The sequence below is a fragment of the Cimex lectularius genome, unplaced genomic scaffold (genome assembly GCF_000648675.2).
Source record: "Cimex lectularius strain Harlan isolate CLEC.00 unplaced genomic scaffold, Clec_2.1 scaffold335, whole genome shotgun sequence".
NCBI lineage: Eukaryota > Metazoa > Arthropoda > Insecta > Hemiptera > Cimicidae > Cimex > Cimex lectularius.
This window is the reverse complement of record NW_019392870.1, coordinates 322,945-342,008: the sequence shown is the minus strand read 5'-3', so window position 1 is coordinate 342,008 and position 19,064 is coordinate 322,945. Positions and strand designations below refer to the sequence as shown.

The following is a 19,064-nucleotide window of genomic DNA, read 5'->3' as shown; positions in this document are numbered from 1 at the left end:
TCTGGTGCAGTCAACGTGTTACTATGTTGTGTTTATAATAATGTTCACATTGTGAAAAATACCAAAAGTCAGGTATGAAGTACTTGTCTATTCCCAAGGGTTGTATACGGGTAGTTATGTGATTTTTAATATTTTTTAAACTTATTTCTTTTAATTATTCTTTAATAATTGGAGCTTGGTGCTCATAGTAAATTTAAAAGTTCACATTATTCTTCCCAGTTCTCATGAAAATTCTGTTTCGTAATTAAAAATAAATAAATAAATAAATTACCATTATCTCAATGAACAGCTAACAAACCTAGGAGAATCTTTGACTGTACCTGTTTGTTTGGTCCTGTGTAAGTTATCACTTGTAGACACAATTCAATTGTGGTCCCAAGAAATATCATTTTCAATACAATTAAGGTTTTTAGTTGAGATGAAAAAAAGTCAATGGCATGAGTGGGATTCGAACCAACGATCTTCGGCTAGATACGCAGCTGCTATACCACCTGAGCTATCGTGACCTCGATCCACTCGGACATCAACTTCCTATCTCAACCCCACCTTATGAGTTTTCCCTCCTTTTTGCAATTTTTCAAATGTCGTGTAATCGGTTTGGATTCTCGACGACAATTGAAATGGCCACGGAGAGCTTTAGTGAAGTGTACTTCATTTTAATTCTTTAAATTCACTAATTTCGTGGTCCGCTTGACCAATTAAATCATTACAATTAATTAAGGTTTTTAGTTGAGATGAAAAATGATCGAGGTCACGATAGCTCAAGTGGTAGAGCAGCGGCGTATCTAGCCGAAGATCGTGGGTTCGAATCCTGCTTGTGCCATTGACTTTTTTTCATCTCAACTAAAAACCTTAATTAATTGTAATGATTTAATTGGTCAAGCGGACCACGAAATTAGTGAATTTAAATCATTTTCAATGTTTTTTCATGGGTTTGTTAATTCACTTTTTAAACACTTATCACATTTGAACAAACTTTTTTTGACAAAACACTTCCTGCACAGTTTTTCTCACAAGACTTTTATGAAGTACTACAATTATTTTTACTTCTGATTTCTGGTGTAATAATTTTTATGAGGATTCGGAACAAATAGTAAGTTTTCATATGAAACGACATAAAAGTAAGCTTGAGTAAGTATTTATGGGAATTACTTACATTAGCTTTTCAATTTTTCACTGGTTCCAAAGGAATTTTACTTTATATGTGGGTATTCTTTTTTTCCACAAGTTAAATTAACTTGAAACTTATCAATTACTCTTATAATGCAATAAAATTATTTTTACTAGTCATAATCTTGATCTCTGTTGGAACCCCTTGTGCTTTTATTTGGGATATCCAATTTTTAAAGTGTAGGTAAGGTAAGGATTTTTGGCCCTATGATATGAGTCAATTGCTTTATATGCTAGGATCAGTTGATCAGCTGCAATTTTTTAAGAATTCCAAGCTTATAAAAAACGGTTTTTGGGGACCTCATTGGATCATTAGGGCATTCTCACATTTATCGCATAGCTATCCTGGTTTTGAATTCTGATTCAATCTTGGAGGTTTTTATGAAAAAGTATGGTCCGATCTCTCATCTGTGACATGAACAAGGTATTAAAATACAGATATAAAAAATGTCTGTGAAGTGATGAGCCTGTTGCAAGACCATTCCGAACATGCCGGTCTGCCTATTCTCCCAGGTGTTTAGGTGGCAGATTCTAAAGGAAGCAAAATGCATTTGACAAGGGTCACAAAATAGGCAGATTGGGATAATAGGAGGCAGGTAGTCAGCCATCTTTGTATGTAAATTATTTTTGCGAAGGATTAAAACAAACTCGAATAATTATTTAGATCATATTTATTCTTATGAAAAAAAAGGCAAACAATGGTTTTAATTTCAATTTATCTAGTCAAACAATATTTCCTTCAGATTGTAATTGTCCAGATTTATGTTTTTTGTAGTGATGGTCATGTCTGGTAGGTCCTGGATTTAATGTTCACTCAAACGACACAGCATTTTACCCAAACGTGATATACATTTGCAAAAGAAAGCAAAACTTTTTAGTTTAAAGGTTGGATTTTAGCGAAACTTTTTGAAATTAGCTTCTTAACTGCAATCACAAATAGCTGTTGCACATAAAGGCAATTTTGCATGATTAAAAAAACAATTAATTTGTATTTGAGTAATAAAATTTAACAAGTATGTTTAAAATAAGTAGACTTCTTGGGATGTAATCTAAATAGCACATTGGATACAATGTATATAACGAGTCCATTTATGTATAAAAGTAGGAGAATAGCTCTTTTAGTAACGTAGGCACAAGTAAAATATAATAATAATAAAACTTTTAACAGGTAGGAAGACAATTTCAAAAATTGAAAAGGACAAACTATTTTTAAATTTGCTGTATTTTTAAGGTGCCTTGTCTAGATTTTTCCTAAATACTGAATAGGAAGCTTAACTTCAATTATTAATAAAATAGTTATTTCTTATGTAGATAACTATTCTGTGATTTGGTAATTTTAATAAATATTTACAGGCGTATTTTTCATTATTTTACAAGTATACATTTCTATTACAAAGTTTGGCAGTTTTTTCACCAGCTCATTGTTACCAAACTTCCATCTTCGTTTCTGTGTCTTGAAGGTGGAACCACTGCCATAACATCGATCAGTATTTACTCTTTTTTTTTTTTTTTTTTTTTTTTTTAATAATTTGATTAATGCCAGTGTTTGAAAGTGTTAACATTGGATGGTAATGGAGTTATTTCAAATGATTATTTTGGGTTAAAATAAATACAATTTAATATTGTGTTCTTTGCTCATGCCTTTATTCAGCTTATTTGTTAAATGATCTCTGTTTGATGTGAGAGAAAATAATGAGTACTATAATCTAGTCTTGTAATAGCGATATTCTGTCCAAAATTGTAGCCGATTTTATATAATGTAAATTCTATTGGTTCAAGTGATATAATTTATTGTATACACCAAGCGTATCTCTTCTGTTTGACATAACTTCTTTTAAAAGGAAAGTATGAAAAAGGCTAGTGAAATGTTGTTTTAATTCTCTTAAAACCATCAACATTAAAATTTCTTCAGATTATGAAGTCTTTCACAGACTGAAAATCTCAAATAATCTGTTCTGCAAGTTTTACTTAAATATAATGTTTTCTAACATATCAAAATTATAATTTTTCTTTGTTTAAATTGAGATTTTGAGTGATTTAAAACTACACATCTGATTCGTTTCATTCAATATTGAATGCACGGTTATGTTACTATTAGGAAATTTTCAATAAAATGTAATAAAAAAAAGACATGTTAAGGACTGTTTTTTCTTCTGTTTTTGTACTTAGAGTTTGTAGTGGGTTATATGTTAGAATCTGTATATTGGAATAGTCAAAATATAAGTAATAAGAGAAAAATAAATTAGCATTTATCTCTATTGAATTTTTAAAATGTAAAAACACCTGTTGTAGCCACCGCAATTCTAAGTTTTGCGTGCTTTTATTATATTTTATTCATCTTGGTTTCAGCAAACCTGTTTTGCTGTTTATATTATACAAACTTCTATTAATTCTAATGGGAAAATCCTTTCTTTTTTTAAATGGTTTTTAAAATATTTGTGGTCTTGTTTTATTTGTAGTTTTATGGTTATTAATAAAGATTTTACAAGCTTAATTTCTTTTCCTGTCACCTCTTTATTGAAGTTATTATATAATATTTTTAAAACTGCAGTATAAATTATATTGGTAATTTTTAATTTCAAATAATAATTGAAATTGTACAAAACACATACTTAAACATTTTCTTTTTGAAATTTGGTTATTATTGATTATTTTGGTTTGTCAAAATCTGTTTGGATTGGTCTGTCATTCTTCACAAAAATCACCCATACCAACAGTGAAGATGGCAAAAACGCATCTGACAGACTCAGCGAAGATAAGTAGACCAAAATGATGGTTAAAGACAAAATTTCATTTATTCATTTGATTGCAGTTCAAATGGGTAAAATGACCCAAAACTGATTAGTCTGGAGTATAAAAAACATAAAAATATACACACACTGTTCATCATAAAGAACCGCAGAAACAATGGCTGAACAAATAAGAACACTGAGGGAAATGGACTATCATAGATTAAAGCTCATGCTTTTAAATGAAAAATTGTAATGCGTGAGACTTTTTTTACAATTTTCATTAAAAGTCAAACAATGTAAAAACTAAACTTTAGCGTGATGCTTTTTAAGATAAGTATTAACTATGTATTAAAAATTTCAATCTTTTTGGGGATTATTCAGAAGTGTCAATCGTAACACAATTCCATTTCTATTTATGTTTGTTTATCAAATGTTAATTTCTTTAAGTTTGCCTTTGTGGCTGGAAATTTTCCAAAAACGCCCAATAAAAAAAATATAAGGTGACAGAAGTTAAACTCACTCTGAATATCAAGAATCTGGAGATAGAGAAGATACAGGCCATATAATGACATCTTTTGTGATCTCGCAATTTAAGGTTGAGGCCTTCCTAGTTAGACAATTAGGCTGATAGATCACTGTTAATGATGTCTTAGTACATTTTCAACCACAGGATAATTTGGACACAAATGGTCGCACTAAAGTACAGGTACAACAATAGTAATTAGAGTATAAGATTCTAAGAGGAAGACAAGTGTCATTTCTCCCGGCATCCCAGAACATGAAAAAGCATTATTTATATATTGAACAATATTTTTATTAAACAATATAATAAGAAAAGAATATANGTGTTGGAGTGGATTGAGGTCACAATAGCTCAAGTGGTAGTGCAGCGGCGTATCTAGCTGAAGATCGTGGGTTCGAATCCCGCTCGTGCCATTGACTTTTTTATCTCAACTAAAAACCTTAATTAATTGTAATATATTAATTGGTCAAGCAGACCAAGAAATTAGTGAATTTAATATATATTTAGTTGAAAGTTACATCATCATTGGTTCCACAAGTTAATTAATTCTTCATTGCTAATAGCAGACAGCTTTTCAAGAATTGGCCAACCAGTTTTTTGTGATGACAGTATGTATTTGTTTGTTGGGTCCTTCAGGCCAGAATAAGCTCCAAGCACTAGACTTTGGCACAATCTTGTACATACACAAGTCTAGAAATTAAAACATACACAAGTTTTCTAAGAGCAATTGATTTTATAACAAAAGATAACATACTCTGAGTATTTTTTTTTCCAATTCAGGCATCACTCTGAACCTGTTGTAACCGCTGAGAAATGATTTACCGTAAGATATGTCGCTACTGTGCACCAAAATATAACAAATTGCTATGGCTGCTTCAAAAAGGTACGGTGCACAATTTGCATCACCAAAGTCAAGTAAAGCACTTATTTCAGTTCCTTCTACTAGTATATTGTGTTCGTTGATGTCTCCATGTATAATACCTAAAGAACTTTAATTGACCATCTTGTAGGATAATAAAGTAACTGAATTACCTTTTTCCAATTGAGGCATTGCTGCCAGGACATCATTTTTAAAATCTGTAATATGTTGTTCTACTATCTGCCTCCTTTTTGAATCTGTAACCACGTTGATATGCTTCATTATCATCGGTGCATTGTACAATGCCCAGTTTGAATTTAGATTTTCAAAACCTGGGTGGTGAAAGGTCTAAAAGAAATAATGAACAATAATGAAATGGAAAGTAAAGCAAGAGATAAAAACCTACAGAAAGGCAGGTGTCGATCTTTGCTGTTAAAACCCCAACATTAAAGTAAATCTCATGGCATGGATTGACATCGTTGAGTTTTGTCCCAATTTGATACTTCAAAAGTCTAACTATATGAACTGTACCAGCATCTCCTATAATTTAATTTTAACTGTGATATCAAAACAGAACTGATTTAATTATATTTAATGTATCGACTGACCAGATTTACCATCTCCAAAAGTGTGAAAGGAGTAAAATTCACCTGATACGTTCTTTTCGGGTGTTGGAACACGGAAATCGTTACTGACTGGAATTAAAAGTTTAGAAAAAAGAACAAAACAACAATTGATTTTAATTTCAAATACATACCTAAATGGAACATCATTCCATTCTGGCCCTCTATCATAAGTTTGTTTTGGCTATCGAGGGAATTGAGAATTTTCAAAACATAACCGTGTGGATGCAGTTTTTCAATGAAGAGATTCTTGCTTGAATCCAAATCATCATCTACCTAGAAAATGGTGTAAAACTGAAAAACTAATCCATTCAGACAGTAGCTATTTAATTTCTATTAGTTTTGTCACTGTTAATCTGTTTATTCTTGTGTGCCTTTTTGTATTTAATTATTTTCACTTTTTATTTTAAATTAAATCAAGCAACAAAAATGGCATCTCTATGGATGTACGATAAAAGTAGTAAAAAACAGTATTTTTTATTTTAGAAAATTACAAAAACCACACTACATAAAAATTATAAATAAGGGAAAAAATAAATTTCAACTAAAATCAATTCCTTCCATACAGGAGGATAAAACTGAAAGCAACTTAAAATTTACTTAATTTAAATTAAAATTTCATTAGGTTTCGTGGTCTGCTTAAAATAAATTCTTTTCTATTATTTAAGGTTTTGGTTATAGATAAAAAGTCAGTGTTACAAGCGGGATTCGAACCCACGGCCTTCGGCTAAATACACCGCTGCTCTACCACTTGAGCTATCGTGACTTCGATCCACTTGGACACCAACCTCCCATCTCAACCCGACCTTTCGAATTTTCCCTCCTTTTTTCAAAATTCAAAAGGTGGGGTTGAGGTGGGATGTTGGTGTCCGAGTACATCGAAGTCACTATAGCTCAAGTGGTAGAGCAGCGGCATATTTAGCTAAAGGTCGTGGGTTTGAATCTCACTTGTGACACTGACTTCTTATCTCAACCGAAACCTTAATTAATTGAAATTAAATTAAAATCTAATACTAAGTGTGGCTTAACTTTACCTGAATCCTGTAGTTCTTGTCATCATATCCATCCAGCTGCACACAGCTCTTCACATTCAGGCCATACTGTTGTTCCATCAAAGAAAAAACTTGCTCCTGGGTAAGAGTGGGACTCACCATATTTTCCGAATCAGACATGTTGAACTAATGACAAATACCCACTTCAGAATATACAAAACCTGTAACTCTTTATCACAGTATGTCGAATTATCTCTCGACAAATGAATTTTGTTTGTAGAGCCAATAAATGCCCCCCCGTCCTATCCCCTTACTAACTTGATTTTAACCCATCCTGTCACATGATTGAGATTACAAACTCTTAATGTCTTTCAATTGGGCACAACTATCACAAGGATATCATTTTATAAAAATGATGTCACAGCAAAAAGTGATAACTTTTTCTTGCAATGAACAAGGCATTTTTATGATTTGCACAGTAAATAGAAGAATGTAAAAATTAAACTTTATCAAACTGATTTTTAATATAAGTGTTAAGTGAATTAAAACATTTCAATTAAAAAAAATTTGTTCTCAAAAGCCCAAAAGCCTCTAGTGTCAATAAATCAATTTTATTTACTTTTGTTTGTCAAATATTAATTCCTTTAAATTTTTATTTCTGGACGGAATTTGCACCATTGAATCTGATGATAGGCACACAAGATACAGTCTGATTGGTATGTACTATCACTTTAGTTCTCGTTATACATAGTGATGCTTAATACTTATCATTAAGAAAAAGTTTCTTCTTTTTGGCTGAATATGATGTTTGGATTTGGAAAGGAAACTATAATGACTCAGAGAAAAAAAAATCATTTATGTTAAATTTTTTTATAACATAAATATATCACAGAACATATTAAGACAATTAAACTAAATGCACAATAATCATCAGGAACAGGGTTTTTGAGCAGGTAATCAAAAATAAATAGAAAACAAAGACCTGTTTTCACACAGAAATGTTAATCAGGTACAATGATTGAATTCATTGTTTAATAAATTAAAAAAAAAAAAACTTAAAAAATTGCCTTATTAAAAAAAGTTTTTGTTTGTTTTTAAAATAATTACATTACAAATATTAGTGATTAAAATATTTAGGTTTAAACAACCAAATAAATACAAAATGGATGTTCTTTGATGTCCATTTTGCTCAGTGAGTAGATCAGTCACAAATATTCTAATTCATTGTTTTACCCACCGATATGCAAATTACAAACAGCCAACCATTTTGATCAACCACTCAAGGTGAAATTCTTTCATTATACACACATGACTAGAAATAGTTCCTTCTGAGGAATCTAAGTATATATATAATTACATAATAATATAAATAACATTTACAGTTTAAATAAAAACAAATTGGGCTTAAAGGTTTTATCAAAATATATACATATTTATATTTATGTACGTTATTTACAATTTTTCTTTGTACCTGGATACTTATAAGTGTAATGATTATAACTTAGCACTAATTCTGTACACAGTGCAATAACAAATAGTCAACAATTGGAATGCAGAGAGCTGTGCATGTAAATCACTCAAATTTACTGAGACAAAACACAAAATATACAAGTAAAAAAATATTGCCTTGTTAACCCAACAAACAAAAAAATGAAGGCCAACCAGTAGAGGTCCAAATATAAAGTGTTTTCTATACTCGATTCATTTACATATTTTAATTTTAAAACAAGAATAGCAATTTTATTTGAACATGTTAATAAAATTTTGTTTTATGAAAACAGTTGTGACATCTGGAAAATAAAGTTTCACAGTAAAACAATGCCAAACGGTTCATTTAATAAATAAAATCTGTCATAAATAACATTTACTAAAATTGTGAAATTGTCAGTTAGAATTGTAAAGTTTGTGTAATTTACTATTGACAAATATTTTATTATTGACTATTTCAGGTTCAATGTTGAATAATTAAAAACAAATGTAAATGCAACCAATGTCTTAGAACCTGCTATCACAAGAGCTATAAAACTAGTTTAAAAAAAATAAATAGAAAGAGATATAAAAATTAAATAGTTTTCACACCTCAAGTGCCATGGAACCCCCTCACTACGTACCTAACCCCAGACCAAAATGAGATTAGTGTTTTAGTATTCTTAGTGTTCAAATGAGCAAAGCTTTTAACCTTTCTTATTTCCTCGGCTCCTAATCCAGCAATTTTTTAAAAAAAACAGCGGTCCCAGGGACATGTTCCTTCCCCTGGTGCCAAGCGGTTCCACCGGTAAAAACATAGTTGGGATTTATTTTTTAATAATTTTTTCATAAATTGAAAAGGTTTTTGCGATTTTTCTAAGTAAGAATGCTTTAGTTCTCTTGGAGGTTCATTTTATACATAAAAATTATATATATATTTCATTGTTGAAGCTTTTTTCCAACTAATGCCTTACCTTCAGTCAAGAATTCAACAATATTTTATTTATTTAATGGCAAAAAATATACCAAAGTTATAAAAGAAAAAATATTACAAGAGAAAGTGCTAATAAAAAAATTTTTTTTTTTTGGTTTATCAAAAAGTAGGTATGTTACTAGTCAAAGAGAAAATATGAGGCAATTTTTTCAAAATGTACTGTATGAAATAATTAGGAATAGAAAACCGCTCTACACACACTAGTTGACATTAACTGTAAAAAAGAATCTGGAATGATAAAATTTAGCCTTAAGATCAAAAAGTACAGCTTTTCTCAAATGCGCCTTGGAAGCAGTACCACAAGGACAAATGAAGAGGTTTACTCCATTCCGGAATGACAGCCTTCAAAAACAGAAGGTCAAGAAAGGGACTGAGTAAGGAAGGCCGCAGAAAGATCGGGATCAGGACAGAAGTTTAAAAAAGAAAACAGCTAAGTTGGAGGGAAGCATTATATCTACCAAGCATTCTGGTCTTAGGACATCCCTTGGTAGCCGTGATTTTAAAAAAGATGGCGTGTGGGCCCACGATTTTATTTCCAAATTGGATGGACAAGGTATTCCCATTCCACAAAGCAAACCACTTGATGCGCCAGAACATTTTAGACCAACTACTCTGATGAGCATATTTTCCAAGCTGTTCGAGCAGTTGACTTTGGGGAGATTGCAGCTTCTTGAGAAAGACCTTGCTTTGATTAAGTTTGGAGGGGTCAAACTCTTGGAGGAGCTGTCAAAATGAGGACAAAGTGGATGCTTATACAGGAGGGTGGCTTCTTTTTCTTGTAGCGCTAGATCTGGGTTACATTTTAAAACGGTACGTCCCCCTATAAACAAGCCAAACAAGATCTGCCACAAGGGCTGTACTCTCAATCCTATTCGATATAATGATAGATGACGTGTTGCAGACTATTCAGTTTTTTCCTGGAGTTGCTGCTCTTTTGCTTGTGGACAATCTTGTTTTTTGGGCCAATTCAAGTCATATTCCTGCATTAGCATCAAGCATAAATGCTGCCCTTGAACAACTACATGTGTAGACAAACACAAACCATCAAGTCTCTGAAAACCACTTACCTTGGCATACTACTGGACATGAATTTAAGTTGGACTAAACACACTCAATATTTAGCAACAAAAGGAGAGAAAAGAATCTGAATGCTCAACAGATTAAGTGGGAAAAAATGGGGGTGTTCATAAGAGGTAGCATGGCTTATACAACTTATGTCTGCCCAACCCTAGAGAGTGGTGGGGAATTGCTAATTACTATACTGAATGTGACAACAAAGCACATAGATAAAGAACAAAATAAAGCATTACGCATAATCACCGGTGGGCCACGTTCAACCCCTATAGCAGCCTTGGGCACAGAGCAATCTGGAAAGATTAAAAAGACTAGAAATCGATTATTGGGAAATTAATTATTGTTATGCCACGCAAAAGACTAAATAAGCATCTTAGACAGGGCTGTAGAAATTATGATCAGCAATGGGCTGGAGATGGAGAATAGAGTCGTTTTTCTGCCCCCCCCCACAAAAAAAAAAAAAAAAAAAAAAAATAAAAAAAATAAAAAATAAAAAAAAAAAAAACCTACCAGAGTGAAGTGATGCTAGGGTTGATTTCCAAAGTAAACAAGGCCACAATGCCAATATGGGAGTTAAAAGCACTGACATTGGAAACAATCGCTGCCAGATATCCTTCCCCCCCCCCTTGGACGCATGTTTATACAACAGCAAATAGAAATGCAAAAGCCAGGGTTTATTCCCACATCGGCAAGATTTCAGAGCCAGTGGGTAGAGTTTGCAACCAACTTTGATGGGGAGATCAGGGCCATTTATCTTGCCCTCATTTTGATTAACAACCGAGCTGAAAATAAATTAATGATCCTAGTTGATTCTCAAGCAGCAATTTCTATATTAAATGGGGATTCTAACTGTAGGACCCTGATGTCATCAATTGTCTCTCACTGATTAAAAAAGCCGAGTCAGATGAAAAAGAAATAGTGTTTCTGCCAGCTACTGTGGATTAGCCTAGCACGGAAACTAGAGGTAGGAAGCTTTAGCTCGAGAAGGCTCGCAAAAAGACCAGCCAGAGATTGGGTTAATGTTCCATTCAGCTAGAAGAACTTTGCGAATACACTTAAATTGAAAGGTCAGGTAAGTTGCTTTCAGCGGCGGAAGGAAAGAGAAGGGAAAGTCTGAGGAATAATAGCTTACCATCTTACCTAAGAAGGGATATGGCAGTTGCATGCTTCTGGGCAACTATGGGGCACGACTACCTCAATAAACATCTATTCAGTTGCAGATTCCCCCATATGCCAAAGTGAAATGGGCTATGACCACTTGGAAGAGTGCTCTGTTGTAGCAGGTGTCTGGGAGTCGGTTAGTGAAAAAGATCAGTGTAGTCAATACGTGAAAATATATTGGGTTGCAGGGAAAAAAAAGCTGGAAAAAAACGAAAATTCGGAAGCTTTGCTTGGCAATGAAAAAGACACGCTTCACTCAATATTCCAGTAAATTTTGTGTTCAAAATTGTGCTTTTAGCACTCTAACAATGTATGTGATGATTGTTGTCAAAAAATGTCTATAATAAGAAACCTTGGTGGGGGGATGGGTAGGTACTTTGTGACATCTTAACCTACTTTCCCTAATTTTTGTAATATTATTGTGTACCACTTTTTTTAATATTATTTCTATATTTGTTTGCTATTGTATTATTTTTGTCCATTTTTCTTAGATTTAATTTTTCAATACTGTTATAAAAACTCAATTAGACTGAGGGAACATTCTAGTGCCAGTGATTTTAAAAAACTGAGCATTTAAAAAAAATAAAAAGTTTCATATTGACACTTTAATATTAGCAATGTTTATATGTTAAAAAATGGTCTCTTTCTTTAAAATAATAAATATGTTCAAAGAAAATAATTTTGGAAGAAAATAATTTTCAACAAAAATAATAATGGATGATTTTGCTTTTATTGACCTGTATGGTGTTTTATCCACCAGATAAATTGCGCATTCGTATGTTTGAAATAGAGGGCACCTTCCGGAGGGTTGACATTTTCACAATTTATTTTTATGATTAATCAAATTATAATGTTAATATGCAAAAATAAATTGAAAATGTTTGTTTAAAATTAAACTTAATGTTTTTTTATTACTAGAAGTGAAAATGTGTATGTGCGTACTGTAATGTCAAAAGTTTTAATCAATTTATCTACTAAGTATGTTGATAACATATCTCTTGCCAATGGTGCTCTTTAAGTAATTAATTTGAATGATATAAAACTAAATTACATTCAATAAAACTGGTGGAATTGCAAAGATAAAATGTTTCTTGAAATGTAAATTGAATATGAACAAATTTGCAGTTGACTGATGAGTGAAGTTTATCAACGTAGATGCCCTTTTTTTTTAAATAAAAAAAACCTTGTAAACCAGTTCTTTAAAATTGTTAAATATGACTAACAATCTGACCATCTGACCAGAAGAAATATAAATAGCACTAAAATATTGGGTTGTCCGGAAAATAATGCAGGATTTTAAGTTTTCATTTAAAAAAATCTATATAAAATATTCTGTTTACGTTTACAGGATTACTCATTTGTATGAATGTCAACACTTATTAATCCTCTTCCAAATGATATTGTTNAAATTATTTTGATTAAAGAACATTGCTTTAAAGTAACTAGTTTCTTTTTTTTTGTTTAATACCAAAATCCTGCATTATTTTCCGGACAACCCAATAATAAAAGCACTGTATAAGAACATCCACAAGTTTAGCTGAACCCCGCTTCAAGTCAGCATATATTTGGAGGATCAAATTAAAAGATCTATCGCAATCCAATGCTAATTTATATACTAATAACTGAACTTGCGAAATACAGGCAATATTCTTTTTAATATAAAATAAAAAATTATTTAATTTAAAAAAACTTTAAAAATTTATTATTCTCTAATGAACACAAAAGAATTGTCACATATTGCACTTAGTACAAGTTTGAATTTTCAACATACTCCCAATCAGAGCCGTTTAATTGCAGTGTCTCCTTTAAAAATAGAAATAAAACAAGGACTACACTTACAGCAAATCAAATGACAAGACATAAATATTAAAAACAACATTTTTTTTTTTAAATCACCTGATGCTTATTTATGACTAGAGATTCCCTACAAATTTCAGTAATTAAACTAATTAAATTTTATCTCAATGGTAGATCACACTATGGAGAACATTCTTCAAAAGGGTTGTACAATGCACTACATAAAACCACATGTAGTTAAAACACCTAATTAACAGTAACCCTAATTGAGGAAGACTAGTGGTGAAGAATAATGATCGGAATAGAACCCTACACAATAGACATAGTACGATTAGTCTCAATAGTAAAATGTAATTTTAATTTTAAATCGATGAATCTCAACAAGCTCGAATGAAAAGAAGTTTGGTCTATTTAATCAGTGCTGTTCAAAGCCAAAAACTTTTATAATTAAATAATTAACATGATTAAACCAGTATGTTGAACTTTCACTTGTCTCTATTCGCCTAAGACAAACGAATTCACGATAAAAAATTAAAATAAAATAGAATTATAAATCTGCCACTGCTTCCTATTTACAAATATCATTAGTTGTCCTTATATTTTATAACTGATCCTAAAATGCACTTTTCCACATCCTTGGACAAAATTTTACATAACTGGTTTAGTTTTGCCCACTTACCAAGACATTTTAAATGTAAAAAAAATAATTAAAGCATCAATTAAGTTAATTTGATGTCACTAACTTCACTATCTGTCCACTGTTACCCGTCCAAAGGAGGACCAAGGTACACCATCGATACCTCCGTATTTCCGTATACTGCTGAGACCGATGGATATAATTTTCTATCAGGGAGCCCTTAAATAAAAAAAAAAAAGAAATGTTAGAAAACCAATAATCATTTTTAAAATACAAAAAATAAAGTCTTAAGCAGGTTACCTCGAAAAGCAACACCTAGGAATTCATAATTTTTTTCAAATGATAAAGTGTTGTCATCACAGTCTAAGATCACTCGTATCCTCTCACCAACCTATAAATTGAAACCTAAAGTTATACACAGTAAAGTATTCACGATATGTGCCAACACATGAATGTTTATTGGGAATACACAAGTTGAAAAAGTCAGGCCAATTTAAAAACGCGTGTTCTCATGATTCAACTTTTGTTGATCAACTAAAGTTGAATGAAAATCGATCATGAGAACTTCCTGTTCAACAGAGTCGATGAAATTTTTAGTTGATCAACTAAATTTTGAACCAGAACTGAAACTTTTGTCATTCAAATTGAGACTTCTATTTAAATTGAGTCATTCATCTCAAATTGGAACATGAACTGAAATGTGCAAGCATCTCAGTTGACTGTTCTGTTTTTAACTTTTACACTACACATGTTGTTTTGTTTATAAATATCAGTTAACCAGAAAAGATCGTGGATTTTTAATTTGTTGTTGTTTTAATACTGTTAGTCAGTTCAGTAGAATGACCTCAATCATGATCTGTATAGTTTATATGCATTTGTTTATCAATTCTGTGTAAAACTGAAAAATAAAATACTTCATTATTATTACTGTTAAACAACATTTCCATATCCATAGGAGGATTAGGTGTTTACATCTTGTAATTCCACAGGATAACGCGTCAGTCAGAAAGAAAAGTGTCGAACTGTCCACTGTCAATTAGAATATATTTTCTTTTTCATGGCTTCAAACCCATAATTTGTAGACTGCTTATGGTATGATTTTAGCTTGGTGATAGGGGGGCCGGAGGCAGCTTGTAAAATGTGCATTGCATTCCGTGATGAAACAATAAGTGAGCACATTGCCCAAAAGTGGTTCAAAAAGAACTTGACAAATTATCCTCTAGGTATTATAGGATGTAAACCCCTAATCCTGCTATGTAAATAGAAAGGTTGATTAACAGTATTAAAACAAATAAAACTGCATGAATTTGTACCTGGTAGTTACAAAATGTACATTAAACTTGACGTCAAATTTCATCATAAGCCAGATTTATTATAGCAAAAATTAAGATAGTTGCCTTTTGTCTTGGACTACCAGGTATCTTCTTTGGTTCAAACTTTGTCAACATTTATGATAACTATAATGAAAACGTTTTCTCAACCTTTAAAATTTTATCTAACTATTCTTTTGGAATCACCCACTTATATATAAAAATATATGTAATATATAGAAAAATATTTTAGTTCTAGGTCACCATACTGTATCGTAATAACCAAATTCACAGTTAACAGCAAAATAAGTATGCTTTTTGCCTTGGATTTCCGAATGCCAATTGCCGCTGAACATTTGTCAAGTCTCAAGATGCTCTTCTTGCATGCACCAAATAGTGTGCTTATGTATACACATATTATGCAGGGTTTGTAAAACCACCCAGTTTATGCAGAAACAGCGAATATTCACCAAGTACCATGTGAGTCCTCAAGTTACTACCAATCATGTTGGACAACAGTGAAACCATCATTGCTGCAGCTGTGGTTACTGTAAACTCAGTTTCTGTTGCCCCATCTTATTTTTAGTCTGTTTCCACGCATCGAAAGCCTCGATTTGATTTTTGTGATTTGAAAGAGAAGCGTGCGAAATTATTGGTTCAGCTTGGTAAAAATCAAGGAACTCCAATATCGTTATGTTGGGCCAATCCATTCCTAACCAACAGAAACAATGCTATGATGTTCTATCATTAATACATCTACATTAGTTAGGAATCTTTTATTATTGAAAAATAAATAGCAGCTGAAGATCATAGGTTCGAAAACCATTTGTGACACTAACTTTTTCATCTCAACCAAGACCTTAGATAAAAAGAATAAATGATTAAAATAATTAACCATATTAATTATCCTTTTTATCTAAGGTCTTGGTTGAGATGAAAAAGTTAGTCACAAGCTGGATTCGAACCCACGACCTTCAGTTCAATACAATTAATTAAGGTTTTTAGTTGAGATGAAAAAAGTTAATGGCACGAGGGGGATTCGAACCCACGACCTTTGGCTAGATATGCCGCTGCTCTACCACCTGAGCTATCGTGACCTCGATCCACTCAGACATCAACTCCCCATCTCAAGTGGTAGAGCAGCGGTGTATCTAGCCGAAGGTCGTGGGTTTGAATCCCTCTCGTGCCATTAACTTTTTTCATCTCAACTAAAAACCTTAATTAATTGTAATGATTTAATTGGTCAAGCGGACCACGAAATTAGTGAACTTCAGTTCAATATGCTGCTGCTCTACCCGAGGGAATCACGAGTGAGAGTATTGAAGACACAATGCTCAAGTGGTCAGAACAGCAGCGTATTGAGCCAAAGGTCATGGGTTCGAATCCCGCTCGTGGCCTAACTTTTTCATCTCAACCAAGGCTTGGATGGAAAGAATAATTAATTGAAATAAATGTTAGTGTTGATTGGTGATTACAGTCGATATCCGTACAGTACAGTTGGTTCCCCAATGTGTGGATGCTTTGAATTCGGCTACTTCACAAATATTTATACACTTTGAAGTGGACAAGGAAACTGACAATTAGCGAAACGTTGGTCGGCGAATAACCAAGCAACCATCCCCACTAGTCGGGATTCAATGAACCTTTGCTCGGCATTCTGGAGCCATCTTAATACGAATAAAACGACTAAATCTTGAGAACACACTTTTAAAAGTCAAGAATATTGTCATAAAAATGAAAAATAAATAACATTTATCAGATATGAGATATTTTCTTGAGGAGTGTGAGGTGGTGAATTGGTAGTTTGGTCATAATTCAATCATCCTTGCTTGCCATCTTCTGTAGTGGTGGGGTGACAAAATGCTTCTGAGACATGTTCATCATCTCACGTTGATCATCAGAATAATGAACTTAAACACATCCTTCTTTCCAGAGGGTTCAAATATGAAAGTAATAGTGAACAATTGTCATTAAACTGATGGTAATGTAATATTAGGAAGGAGTCCAGGGAGGTGATGGGATGGTGGAGCGTACCTGGTATTTGGGGGCGTTGTTGAGAAGGGGGTAGTTTTCTTGGGAATCGCCGTTGTGGAGAAGGTGGTTGTCGACTAGGTTCCATCCCCAGCTCTGGTCGTCTGAGCCCAAGAGCGGGACGTAGCCGTGGCATTGGAGAGGAGCCTCTTTGGTCGCTATGCCGATGACGGCCACCGTGCCGAGCGGCCCTTCCCAGATCACCTCCCAGGCGTGGCGGCCGTGGCGGAAGCCGATTTTCCCCCGGGAGGCGTCTGTGCTCTGGGCCACCGGGTTCCTGTGGAGTGTGAACCCGTTCGGTTTGATGTACACGTTCCTCGAGCAGTCGTTCGGGTTCCAGGCGTGGTAGAAGGCGCGCAGCTTCGCCTTGTACGTCGGGACGGAGGAGAGCAGGTCCGACTTGAGGGCCTCCTCGGCCAATTTCCGGACGCAGTGCAGCCTCCAGACGTCGTTGTTTTCGTCGTTTAAAAAACTATACCACTTCTTACACACTAGAGAACAGTTTCTCAGGTCATGGAGGTCCAAGTACGAGAATATAACTTCCAATGCCGAGTCCGGGAGCGTCGCCGCTATCTCTTCCACCATTTTCCCCGTCGGTTTCGGAACTTTTCTCTCCCTGCAACAATTTTTGCTTTTCGACGGACTACACAACTTCCTTCCACCGGTCTCTATGAGCAGTTCCATTATAATACGGAGAACACACTGTTTACATGATGTCGATTTTAATTCCCGACGATCATTTATTTGTTTTTGAGGTTAAGTTGCGAATTATCATTTTTCGGGAGGATACGCCGTACGGAGTACGAGCCACAGACGGACGACCGAGTCTTAGAAGTGGGCAAGCCTCCATCGGCTCGTAAACAAACCCCCACCAAATCTTGGCAATGAGGTCATTGCATGCTTTACAACGACTCCCCCCACTATTTTGGAGGATCGAAACATTTCTTGGTATAATTGGGTCATTACAGATTCCAAGAACAAGTAGGAGTAGAGGGAAACTAGAGAGCTGACGCCATTGCAAGGAAGGGGCTGCTATACCACAAAAGAAAATTAGGAAATAGAGGAATTCACTCATTGACTACAAACAATCCAAGGACGACCTAGAAAATTTTGGAAGGAAAGAAGTAATAAAATGCCTTAAAGGAAGCAGGAAAAAACTGCGAATCCTAACAGGACACTAAAGACTGAATCGGCAAGAAGAATGGTATAAGAACCTGACACCAACGCACCTACTAACCAACCATGGTGCATTTGCTCACTGGAGGTGTTTTTGGGATGTACATTCTAATCGTAGAAGAACTTCAACCCCTGAGACTAATCAAGTTCTTTGATGAATTAAGACTCACCGGTAGTCACATTCACAGAAAGGGGGGATAGAATAGCTTAAACGACGCACTATACTACATACCTAAACTAAACTATATCTGCGCTAATGTGGTTGATATTGGAGAGCTGGGAATGGGTTTTTGATTATTTGTAGTGTTTTGGCTGGTGTTAAATGATAATTTTAACCCAACAACCTTTTGCCGAAACAATACAAACCGAGAGTCAATCTACCAAATAAAGAAGTCGACACCAATGTGGTAATCATTGAGTTTACGTCGAAATGTTGGAAGGTCGTACAGAAAAATGTCGGTTCTTTGTCGGGACTGTTGTGACTTCAGAAGGCGCGGATGCTGATTGGCCGAGCGACG

General features: G+C 33.6%; 2 protein-coding genes across 5 annotated transcripts; both read right to left on the bottom strand.

Moving 5' to 3' along the window:
* Positions 1-4,857: 4,857 nt before the first annotated feature.
* On the bottom strand, positions 4,858-14,216 carry LOC112126109 (hydroxylysine kinase). Of its 3 annotated transcripts, none has more exons than XM_014403836.2 (8): positions 14,136-14,216; positions 6,942-7,085; positions 6,042-6,183; positions 5,893-5,979; positions 5,691-5,824; positions 5,458-5,632; positions 5,180-5,406; positions 4,858-5,115 (listed from the first exon to the last, which is right to left on the bottom strand). In XM_014403836.2, the coding sequence occupies exons 2-8, from the start codon at positions 7,077-7,079 to the stop codon at positions 4,948-4,950; spliced, it is 1,071 nt and encodes a 356-aa protein (XP_014259322.1). In that variant the 5' UTR covers positions 7,080-7,085; positions 14,136-14,216; the 3' UTR covers positions 4,858-4,947. The 3 variants fall into 3 exon arrangements, with proteins under 3 accessions (XP_014259322.1, XP_014259320.1, XP_014259321.1); XM_014403834.2 differs by lacking the exon at positions 14,136-14,216 and adding an exon at positions 10,945-12,855; XM_014403835.2 differs by lacking the exon at positions 14,136-14,216 and adding an exon at positions 10,428-10,870.
* LOC106672424 (F-box/SPRY domain-containing protein 1) lies at positions 13,067-18,771 on the bottom strand. 2 transcript variants are annotated; one of them, XM_014403837.2, is made up of 3 exons: positions 17,374-18,767; positions 14,330-14,420; positions 13,067-14,248 (listed from the first exon to the last, which is right to left on the bottom strand). In XM_014403837.2, exons 1-3 carry the CDS (start codon positions 18,052-18,054, stop codon positions 14,154-14,156), a joined length of 867 nt encoding a protein of 288 aa, XP_014259323.1. In that variant the 5' UTR covers positions 18,055-18,767; the 3' UTR covers positions 13,067-14,153. The 2 variants fall into 2 exon arrangements, with proteins under 2 accessions (XP_014259323.1, XP_014259325.1); XM_014403839.2 differs by lacking the exons at positions 13,067-14,248; positions 14,330-14,420 and adding an exon at positions 17,075-17,261 and having other exon boundaries at positions 17,374-18,771.
* Between the last annotated feature and the right edge of the window lie 293 nt (positions 18,772-19,064).